Raw genomic sequence first — 12,512 nt, forward strand, 5'->3', positions numbered from 1 at the left:
AATATGGCAGACATACTTCCGTAAACTGTTGAATGAGGAGGGATACAAAAGCATTGTACTTGGTGAATTGCGGCATGATTTTGATATTGTAGGCATATTAAGGTTGAAAAAGTTCTGGGGGCGATGTATAAGATGAGCGAGTAGAGCGACTGGGCAAGACAAAATTCTGGAACAATACGGACTGAACATGCTTAGAGTGGCTTACTAGATTGTTTAATATTATCTTTAGGATGAAGAAGATGCCCCAAGAATGGAGGTGGAGTATGATGATTCCATTATACAACAAGTGTGATATCCCAAACTGTAATAACTATAGGGGTATCAAGTTGTTGAGTCATGCTATGAAAGTTGGGGAGAGGGTGGTAGAAGTCAGGGTGAGGAGGAATGTGTCTATTTTTGAGAACCAGTTTGGATTCATGCCGGAGTGATCAACTACAGAAGTCATTTAGTTGGTGAGGAGATTGGTAGAGCGGTATAGGGAGAGGAAGAAGAATTTACATATGGTGTTTATACACCTAGAAAAGGCGTACGATAAAGTCCCAAGAGAGGTTCTGTAGAGTTGTTTGAATGCTAGTGGCTCTCCGGTAGCATACATTGGGGTGATTAAGGACATGTATGATGGTGCTAAGACTCGGGTGAGGATTTTTATGGGAGGTTATTCAAAACACTTTCCAGTTGTGATGCGGTTGCACCAAGGATCTGCTCTTAGCCCATTTTTACTTGCCTTGGCAATAAATGTGCTAACGCGCGCGACACACTCAAAGGGAGGTACCATAATGCATGTTATTTGCTGATGACATAGTGCTGATTAACAAGACCCGAGGTGGTGTTAATGCGAGGCTGAATGTTTGGTTACAGACCCTAGAGTCTAAAGGTTTCAAGTTTAGGAGAACCAAAAAGAATACTTAGAGTGCAAATTCAGTGACGAAACTCATGAAACGAATGTAGATGTGAAGCTTGATACTCAAGTCATCCCCAAGAGAAGTAGTTTCATCTCAGGTCTATAACCCAAGGTAACATGGAGATTGATAAAGAGGTCTCACATCGTATTGGTGCAGGGTGGATGAAATGAAGGCTTGCATCCGGTATTTTGTGTGGTAATAATGTGCCACTAAAACTTAAGGGTAAATTCTATAGAGCAGTTATTAGACTTACTATATTGTATGGGGTTGAGTGTTGGCAAGTCAAGAACTCCAATATTCAAAAGATAAGAGTGGAAGAAATGAGGATGCTGAGATGGATGTGTGGGCATACAAAGAGATAGAAGATTAGAAATGAAGTTATTCAGGACGAATTGGGAGTAGCCCCTGTGGGACAAGATGCGGGAGTCAAGGCTGAGATAGTTTAGGCACGTGAAGAGAATCACATATGCTCCTATTAGGAGGAGTGAGAGGTTGGTCATGGAGGATCTGAGAAGAGGTAGAGGTAGGCCACAGAAGTATAGGAAAGAGGTGATTAGGCAGGACATGGCACTGCGTCAATTCACTGAGGACATGAACCATGATAGGAGGGTGTGAAGGTTGAGAATTAGGGTAGAAGGCTAGTACGTAATCGAGAGTTCCCCTTTCATTACCAGTAGTATTAGTAGCACTCTTGTATTTTCATATTCTTCAATCTCTATTATTTGCATGTTGTTTCATTCGCTTCGTTTATCTTATTTTCCTTTTGTTACTATTTGATGCTACTTTTTCCCTTTCGACTTCTCTTTTTCTCCCCTTATCCTTTTCGTCTTTTGTCTTCTTCGTCTTTCTTTCTTCTTCCTCTTTTTTCTTCTTCCTTTTTCTTCTTTTTCACCTTTTCTTGAACTGATGGTCTATCGGAAATAGTGTCTCTACCATACTAAGTAGGGTAAAGTTTGCGTATACTCTATCCTTCCCAAACCTGATCACATGTGGGATTATACAGGTTATGTTGTTGTTGTTTATTTGCTGGAATAATCATATTCAAAGAATCCATTTTTGAAATATCTACATTTAAAAAATATTCTTCAATGTCATCCAACCCATGACTATAATGTTGTTCAATTGGAGGTGAACTTAAAAGTTCTATCTTTCAACCATAGATACCCTTAGAACTGACCTATTTTCAACCTTCAAATATAAAGTTAAAAGATCATCATTCTTCATTTTAAAGGAAGCTACCATCTTGTGCATGTAAGTTATGGAAACATCAATCCAATCACAAGTTAAGTTAGAACCGGTAATGAGCTTATAACAAACTCATTATAAGTAACATATATATACACCTTCATTAAAATCGTCTCTTTACCCTTTGAACGCAGTGGCGGAGGCAGGATCTTTACGAAGGGGGTTCAAAATTTTTTTTTTGTAGCTAGTGGGAATTGAACTCATGACCTTATGTAGATTTTGAACCCCCTTGACCACTAAACTACACTTTTGGATTGTATTAAGGGTATTCAAAACTTAATATATAGAGATACAAAACAGATTTTGCCTTATATATACAGTGTAATGTTTTGGCAAAGGGTGTTCGCGTGAACACCCTTGCGCCCCCCTAAATCCGCCCCTGTTTGAACGCCAGGTATAACAATTAGGGCACTCCATCCATTCACCACGACAATCAACTCCCGCTACTATAGAATGCATCAATTATAAACACAATACATAAGAGAATTCAATATTTCAAACATCATAAGAGAAGTTTCAAACATCACAAGAGAAGTTACAAATATCTAACAAGATGTTTAAAAACGCAACTAACCTACAACATCTACGAAGAAGAATAAGCTTAGACAATCTTCGTCGCTTGCCACATGTGACGAATGGACCAAATATCTCCTTTGAAGTAATACCCAAGCCGATTTATCGACAAATTATGACCAAGTTCTTCCTGAATGGTTCTTCTTTTTTTTTTCCACCAATCTTTCTCAACAAAGAACAATAAACTCGAAGAAGAAGCTCCGTGGAAAAATAGAGTTAGGATTGAAGAAAGAAGAAGAAGAGATTGAAGAGATTCAAAAATGTGTTTGTCCATGAAATTTTTGCAAGTTTTTTTTAAAAAAAAAACTAAAAATGAGTTTTTCAAAAATCAAAAAGTGGTTTTGACTACTTTTTCAAACTTTTTTCCTCACTCACAAAAGCACAACATTTTTTTAAGTGAAATACATGTTCAAATATAATTTCAAATACCATTTTTCAACTTAAACTCCAAATACTATTTTCTTTTTCTTCAAAAATTATAATCTTTATTTCCAAACGCCTAGTAAAAACGTTTATCCTAACAAAATACAATGCAAATCTCAAGAGTCCCTCATAATTAGAGTAAGCTTAATTTTCCGTTTTTCCCCCTCTTTTTCCTTTTCATATCTCCGATAAATAAATAAATAAATAAATAAAGAACTATTTGATGCATTAAGCTCCTAATATGTGTGGGTTCAAATCTCCGATCTAATAGAATTTCTTTTAAAAAAATAATGCAATCACAAATGATGCCACATGCCAGGAAAGAAGATAGGTTTCTTCAATATGTTGGCTTCTAGGATTCATTTTACTGTAGCAATTCTGAAGATACGGATCCACACCGACCATTCTGGATAAAGCAAAAAACAGGGTGGCATATATTGTTTATAAAACTAAAGTACTAAGACTATGTGAGCGTTACTGTGTTAAAACAAAAAATCAGAAAACTGTTAGAAGAATAAAGATATGTATAAAATAGTAAAGAATCAGAAATATTCCGAGTCCACAATTTTCTTGTGCGTCCTTAAGGAATTTTAACCCCCTCACACGTTGCCAAGGTAATGGATTAAATCCTCCCAGGATAAAACGGAATAAACCTTCCTGCAACAGTGGCAATACAAACTGCAGGATACCAACGAACTCAAAGAGCGGAGCAAAATCACACTTACGAATTTGAGAGAGAGAGACTGCAAATTAGGATGCAGTATATTCAGAAAGAAAGAAGTTCTAGAGTGTTTTTTCGTGTCTTGAAGATGCAGCCTTGCCTCAGAATTTATAGCCAAATATCAGAAGAGGTGTCTGGAAAGGTGCCTTTTCAGAAAATACACGGCCTGCCGCGGTTCTACCGCGATCGCGGCAGAACCGCGGCCAGAGAGGCCTTCTGAACCTGACTGTCGCGATTCTACCGCGGTCGCGGCAGAACCGCGGCCAGCGAGGCCCTCTGAACTTTCAGCAAGCCGAAGCCGAAGCCGAGCCGAGCGAGCGACGACGACGACGCGAGGATTCATTCTCTTCAACTCCTTTTAAGAGCTTTAAGAAGTGAATCTATATATAAGCACACAAATGTGATTGTCCCTCACCAATGAGGGACAAAGTGCAAGACAAAAGTTCACTTCTTCAAATTTTCATTTTCCCTCCATTTTATTTCCCTCCATTTCCAATTCACACTTCTTCTACTTTAAAGCCCAATGGCTTAAAGTCCAACAATCCCCCACATGAATGGGAATGGCTGTATCAAGAAAGATCATAGATGAAAGCTATGTGATTTTGCAAGTAAGGATTAATTGCATCTGGATAAGTAGGTTTCCCTTTGAACTTTCCGTAGTGAACATATGTCGGATATACTCGGTCAATCGGTAGATTTGATATCTTTGAACCGTCGAACTTTAGTGTATACCTAGACAGCCATATGTCACACAACCAACCCTTAACCGTCTTTTGGTTCTCATTGTTGTGTTCGTTTTAGCCATGAACACCGCCTGGTCTCATAAGTGCGTAGAGAATTGGCCTTACAGAATTCTCCTTGAAGCGGCTTACACTTCACACTTACGTAGGTGATTCCTAAACGTGTAATCCTTTAGATTGACACTATTTGATAGATACCTCATCAAACTTTGGTAATCATTAAAGAACGTGTAAAGTTCTATCCTTGTTACTGAACATTGTCTTCATCACGAGAATGGACCAAAGATTTTATTTTGACAATGTTGAACCGGTCAATCACAACTTTGTTTGAGCTCCTTGAACCTAGATCTCGGAACATCCAAAATTCTAGGTAGAGTTACCGCCATGTTGACTTGTCCTCGGCCATAGTCCCATTCCCTTAGATGATTTCTCAACTCCCTCTCTAGTTAAGCCTTTTGTAAGTGGATCCGCAACATTATCCTTTGATCTTACATAATCAATAGTGATAATTCCACTAGAAAGTAGTTGTCTAACGGTAGTATGTCTTCGTCGTATATGACGAGACTTTCCGTTATACATAACGCTCCCTGCCCGTCCTATTGCAACCTCACTATCGCAATGTATGCAAATAGGAGCCAAAGGTTTTGGCCAGAACGGAATGTCTTCTAAAAAATTCCGAAGCCATTCAGCTTCTTCACCGGCTTTATCCAATGCTATAAACTCTGATTCCATTGTAGAGCGAGTGATACATGTCTGTTTGAAAGACTTCCAAGATACTGCTCCTCCACCAACAGTAAACACATATCCACTTGTGGACTTTGTTTCTGATGAGCCGGTTATCCAATTAGCATCACTATATCCTTCAATAACTGCAGGATATTTATTGTAGTGCAAAGCGTAGTCTTGGGTATACTCCAAATATCCCAGAATTCGTTTCTTAGCCACCCATTGATGCTTGTTGGGATTACTTGTGAATCGACTAAGTTTACTTATTGCACAAGCTATATCGGGTCGTGTACAGTTCATGATGTACATTAGACTTCCCAACCCACGATCATACTCCAATTGAGACGTACTTTCGCCTTTATTCTTCATAAGATGATGGTTTAAGTCAATTGGAGTCCTTGCACTTCTAAATTCCAAGTGTTTGAATTTTTCAAGTACCATTTTCACGTAATGTGATTGAGACAAAGCTAGAACTTGAGGAGTCCTCTGGATTTTAATTCCTAGAATTACATCGGCAACTCCTAAGCCTTTCATATCAAACGTACTAGCAAGCATACGCTTAGTAGCTTGAATGTCGGAAATGTCTTTGCTCATTATTAGCATATCATCAACATATAAGCAAACAATGACTACATGATTTTGAACGTTCTTAATGTAAACACATTTATCACATTCATTAATCTTAAAACCATTTGACAACATTGTTTGGTCAAATTTCACATGCCATTGTTTGGGTGCTTGTTTTAGTCCATAAAGAGACTTAACAAGTCTACACACCTTCTTTTCTTTTCCCGGAACCACAAACCCTTCAGGTTGGTTCATGTAAATTTCTTCCTCAAGATCACCATTTAAGAAGGTTGTTTTTACATCCATTTGATGGATTTGAAGACCGTACAAGGCGACTAACGCTATTAGCATCCGAATAGATGTAATTCTTGTTACCGGCGAGTATGTGTCAAAATAGTCAAGACCTTCTCGTTGTCTAAATCCTTTGACAACAAGTCTTGTCTTGTATTTGTCAATAGTACCATCGTCTTTCATTTTCTTCTTGAAAATCCATTTAGAACCCAACGTTTTGTTACCCGGAGGAAGATCAACCAATTCCCAAGTATGGTTGCTCAATATGGATTCTATTTCACTATTGATAGCTTCTTTCCAATATTATGCCTCTGAGGAAGACATTGCTTCCTTGAAGGTACGAGGCTCATTTTCTAACAAGAAAGTCAGAAAATCTGGACCAAATGAAGTAGATGTCCTTTGACGTTTACTTCTTCTCGGATTTTCCTCATTAGGCATACCATCTATTGTTTCCTCCCGAGGTCGTTTTGACTTTTGGCAGGTCACTTCACTTTCCTTTTTATACGGATAAATAGTTTCAAAGAATTCAGCATTATCTGATTCTATTATTGTATTAATGTGAATCTCAGGATTTTCTGATTTATGAACCAGAAAACGATATGCCTTGCTCTTGGTTACATATCCAATAAACACACAATCAACCATTTTTGCACCCATCTTAACCCTTTTAGGTTTAGGAACTTGTACCTTAGCTAAACACCCCCACACTTTGAAGTATTTCAAGCTAGGCTTCCTTCCTTTCCACTTTTCATAAGGAATGGACTGTGTTTTACTATGAGGTACACGGTTGATTATCCGGTTAGCTGTAAGTATAGCTTCCCCCCACAAGTTCTGTGGTAAGCCAGAACTTATTAGCAATGCATTCATCATCTCCTTCAACGTTCGATTCTTCCTCTCCGCAATTCCATTAGATTGTAGAGAGTAAGGGGTAGTTGTTTGGTGAATAATGCCATTTTCCAAACAAATTTCTTTAAAAGGAGATTCATATTCGCCACCCCTATCACTTCTTATCATTTTGATCTTTTTGTTTAGTTGCGTTTCAACTTCACTCTTGTATTGCTTGAAAGCATCAATTGCCTGATCTTTACTATTAAGTAAATAAACATAACAATATCTCGTGCTATCGTCAATAAAAGTAATAAAATACTTTTTCCCACCGCGAGATGGTGTTGACTTCATGTCGCAAATATCTGTGTGAATTAAGTCTAAAGGACTTGAATTCCTTTCAACGGACTTATAAGGATACTTAGCATACTTTGATTCCACACATATTTGATACTTGGAATTAATGCAATCAAATTTTGGCAATACTTCTAGATTTATCATCTTCCGCAATGTTTTGAAGTTTACGTGACCTAAACGCGAATGCCATAAAGTGTTTGACTCAAGTAAGTAAGAAGAAACATTCACTTTATTGATAGGAACTGCTATTACATTTAGCTTAAAAAGGCCCTCATTTAGGTAACCTTTTCCTACATATACATCGTTCTTACTAAGTACAACACTATTAGAAACAAAAATACATTTGAATCCATTTTTGACAAGAAGTGAGGTAGACACAAGATTCTTGCGAATTTCTGGAACATGGAGGACTTGGTTTAGAGTCACTATTTTTCCCGACGTCATCTTCAACGCAATCTTGCCAACTCCTTCAATTTTGGCCGTAGATGAATTTCCCATGAAGATTGTCTCGTCGAGACCTGCGGGGGCATAAGAAGAAAATAACTCCTTGTTAGCACACACATGGCGGGTGGCTCCAGAATCTATCCACCATTCTTTCAGATTTCCTACCAAGTTGCATTCAGACAACATGGCACACAAGTCTTCCATTTCATCTTCAACCATGTTGGCTTGATTCTTTTTTCTTCTTATCAGTCTTTGGCGCACGACAATCCACTGCCTTATGCCCAGTTTTTCCACAATTGTGGCAATTACCCTTGAACTTCTTCTTGCTTGGGTAATTCTTTGGTCCAGAAGCCTTCTTCCTTTTCTTATTTTGTGGTGCCTCCTCAACAATGTTTGCCCCCACAATTGTTGAGTTTTCACGTGACTTCTTTTCAGCATTTTTGTTGTCTTCTTCTATCCTCAGACGAACAATCAAGTCTTCTAGTGTCATTTCCTTCCGCTTGTGTTTAAGATAGTTCTTAAAATCCTTCCACAACGGAGGTAATTTCTCAATGAAAGCAGCGACTTGAAAGGCCTCATTTATGACCATACCTTCAATAACAAACTCATAATTAGTAATAAGATAAATCTTATTAATAAAATTATTGACTCGGGTCATACCTTCAGCCAGGAGGTCATGCACAATGACTTGTAATTCTTGGACTTGAGTTATGACTGACCTAGTGTCAATCATCTTGAAATCCAAAAACCTTGCAGCCACGAACTTCTTAAGTCCGGCATCCTCAGTCTTGTACTTCTTCTCAAGTGCATTCCATAACGCTTTTGAAGTTTCCATGATACTATAGACATTGTACAAGCCATCTTCCAAACAACTCAATATGTAGTTTTTGCACAAGAAATCAGAATGTTTCCATGCTTCAGTTACAACAAGTCGTTCATCATCCGGAGTATTCTCAGCCATGACCGGAGGATCCTCCTTGATGAAACGTTGCAAACTCAACGTAGTAAGATAGAAGAGCATCTTCATTTGCCAGCGTTTGAAGTCAATACCGGAAAACTTTCCGGGTTTTTCTGTCGGTGCCATAGCATGAGTAGGAGTAGAACGGCTTGACGAGGCAACAACACTCGTAACAGTAGCACCCGTTCCCGCAACACTTCCATTAGTTTGGTTTTCATTCGTCATATTTCTGTAAAGTTGAACACAATACAGAACTTGTTAAATCAGTGAAGTTTTGATGTCTTCCAACTGAATACCAAACCAAACATAGAACACGTAACAATGGTGAAGTTTTTATATACTTCAAATCCGTACGTTTATTATTCCGGCAAAGTTTTTATGAACTTTAAACCGGACAGAAACTATTATAGGAGTAGAAAGCAACAAGGCTTTAGTCTCCAACAAAGTATATAGAAAACAATTTAATAATCAACACAGAAACGTTAGTAATATTATAAAATTTCTTAAGCTTGTGAGCGTTACTGTGTTAAAACAAAAAATCAGAAAACTATTAGAAGAATAAAGATATGTATAAAATAGTAAAGAATCAGAAATATTCCGAGTCCACAATTTTCTTGTGCGTCCTTAAGAAATTTTAACCCCCTCACACGTTGCCAAGGTAATGGATTAAATCCTCCCAGGATAAAACGGAATAGACCTTCCTGCAACAGTGGCAATACAAACTGCAGGATACCAACGAACTCAAAGAACGGAGCAAAATCACACTTACAAATTTGAGAGAGAGAGACTGCGAATTAGGATACAGTATATTCAGAAAGAAAGAAGTTCTAGAGTGTTTTTTCGTGTCTTGAAGATGCAGCCTTGCCTCAGAATTTATAGGCAAATATCAGAAGAGGTGTCTGGAAAGGTGCCTTTTAAGAAAATACGCGGCCTACCGCGGTTCTACCGCGATCGCTGCAGAACCGCGGCCAGAGAGGCCCTCTGAACCTGACTGCCGCGATCGCGGCAGAACCGCGGCCAGAGAGGCCCTCTGAACCTGACTGCCGCGATTCTACCGCAGTCGCGGCAGAACTGCGGCCAGCGAGGCCCTCTGAACTTTCAGCAGGGTTCTGGCGTAGTTTCAGCAGTGATTTGACATTTAATTAATTATTAAATAATTAAATAAATTTTGTCCAAAAAATAATCTTATCGATCGTTTGACAAATCCGAAGCCGAAGCCGAAGCCGAGCAGAGCGAGCGACGACGACGACGCGAAGGTTCATTCTCTTCAACTCCTTTTAAGAGCTTTAAGAAGTGAATCTATATATAAGCACACAAATGTGATTGTCCATCACCAATGAGGGACAAAGTGCAAGACAAAAGTTCACTTCTTTAAATTTTCATTTTCCCTCCATTTTATTTCCCTCTATTTCCAATTCACACTTCTTCTACTTTAAAGCCCAATGGCTTAAAGTCCAACAAACTAAACTGTAGAATCAACAGAATCAGAACCCATCAACGTAATATTCTCGCCATCCAAATATTTTATACTCACGCTGAACTAGAGTTTATTTTAACTAATTTACTGAGTTGATCAATTGAAGAAGGTTTGTTTTCTTGTTACATTATATAGCCATATATATAAGTTTCATACTGTATTAAAATGGTGCACTTAGTTGGGTTCTTCTTCGTGTTAGAGCTACTCTTGTAAGCTCGTCTTGCCTTATCTATGCTTTATTGCTTTGTTGTCTGACAAACAGTAGACAGCAATTATACTGATTGCACCAAATATAGCTTTAGAGGCTACTCCTTCCTTCCGGTCCGGTCCACTTATTGTGAACAATTTACTTTTTTTTATTTTTTGTTCGAAAAAATTCAATTTATTTTTCTAAAAAGTCATTTACTCCTAATATTTGAGAAGAGAAGTAAGTACTACTATAATTATGATGCAACATTTAATGAAGGATAGTTGAGTTATACTAACTATTTTCGTCTAGAATCTAGTATTTCCTTAATAGATGTGTCACAAGCAAATTGGTCACTTATTGTGGATCGAAGGGAGTAGTAGAAGGACGCCAATATTCATTACTATTCGTCCTAAATAAGACACGCTATGGTGTTATTTGTACATCATGCCTCTTTACAATAAGAAAATAATATTTTTAGGTCTCTAAAAGACAAATTCCTGTGTGTAAAAAAAAAGATAGGGTTATAAACAGAACATATTTGTAAAGAACCACAAAATCAATTGAGATGCTTGTTATGATAGGGTTCACTATTACCTTTTAAACACAGGTAGGGGCTGGCGGCCAGAAATGAATGGTATAATAGCTATTCGCCATTTATTAGACAACACTTGCTTAAGTTTTTTCATTTCATTTATTTCCATTTAAAAGAGTCTACTTTCCTCTCTGTCAGGTTTGACGCATTCGCTGCTCTCTTTGCCATGTAAGTTCGTAAGGAATAAAGTAATAAAAAATTCATATATAATCTATAATCCGAAAGATCAAAGACAAGCAAAATTTGCACTTTGCAGTAATCTCTCCCAAGGAAATGTTACTGCACAAACATTTTAAAATATTAGTCATTCTTTAATTTAAAAATTAGGAACTTAGAAATAAGTGACATATATTTTGAGATGGTTGGTGAAAAAATCACAAAGGAAAAACTTGAAATTAATCGATGACTTGAGGTATTTGCTTGGTTCTTTTTATGATGGTAGTATCGGCCAAGATACTGGCAATCTCCTATGATACTAAGAGACAACTCTTCCTTCAAAACTTGAATATATAGAAAAAAATAACTTAGGTTTTTTTTGCCTCCATTGACATCTGCATGGTGTTAGAATGGCCGATAACTTCTGCTCAAACCATTAGTCAAACCATTAACGCTGGCGAAAAATCCTATTAGGTCTTGCCTATACGGTAAATACGATTTTCTTCTATTCTTATCAACTTGGTTGGCCGCTCTATTTCGTATGTAAGCCGCCACCGGCGACTCTCCGCCCGTACCACTTCCTTTCAGCTGCTTCGATTTTCCGGCCGCCTTTACGACCTCACCCAAATTTGTTGTTTCGCTTTTTATTGACTTTTTCGGTGTGAGAAATACAAAACTAGTGTCCTTGCCGTCGCTATTACTCCGCCGTAACAAATCTCGAAGCTTCGGCCATCGCTTCGGCGCCGATCCAGTTGATTTACTCTTCTTACATTTTCCCGGTGACGGGTTGCTTATCTTCGGCTTCCACACACAATAAGTTCCCGGCGGTAAAATCTCCAATTCATCCACATCCGATGACGCCTCCGACGCAGACGTCGTCGTTGATTCCAGTTCTTCTAGGAAAAAGCTCTTCAACGGAATTCGAATTTCACTATCAACGGCATCCGACGACGACGATTCATCGTTAACGTTTAATAATAGATCGCGGTTGAAAACAGGGAAAATTGACTGAAATTCAGTTTGACCGCCGTAGATGAGTTCCATGGTTGAGAATTCAAAATCTAATTCCTCACTGTTATCTCCGTCGAAGCTATCGGTAGCGTTCTCCTCCGCTGCCTCCTGAAATTCATCGGAGATTTTAGCGGCAATTTTAGCCAAGTATCCGAAGCTACTAAAGCTAGGGCACAAATAATTATCGTCTATGGCTTCCTGCATGATTTTGTTTTGCGTGATTAAGTATAGCTGTGTAGGTTCGTTTTCTCTGTGTAGGTTTTTTATGCTGTGCTGTTCTATGTAGGGAAAGTGAATTGTTTGTTCTGTTCTGA

At 38.2% G+C, this 12,512-nt stretch overlaps 1 protein-coding gene across 1 annotated transcript; it reads right to left on the reverse strand.

Annotated features, from left to right (window-relative positions):
* Positions 1-11,420: 11,420 nt before the first annotated feature.
* On the reverse strand, positions 11,421-12,512 carry LOC107770697 (uncharacterized). The gene has a single exon (XM_016590034.2). The coding sequence runs from the start codon at positions 12,400-12,402 to the stop codon at positions 11,593-11,595; it is 810 nt and encodes a 269-aa protein (XP_016445520.1). The 5' UTR covers positions 12,403-12,512; the 3' UTR covers positions 11,421-11,592.

Source organism: Nicotiana tabacum, chromosome 22 (assembly GCF_000715075.1).
Source record: "Nicotiana tabacum cultivar K326 chromosome 22, ASM71507v2, whole genome shotgun sequence".
Taxonomy (NCBI): domain Eukaryota; kingdom Viridiplantae; phylum Streptophyta; class Magnoliopsida; order Solanales; family Solanaceae; genus Nicotiana; species Nicotiana tabacum.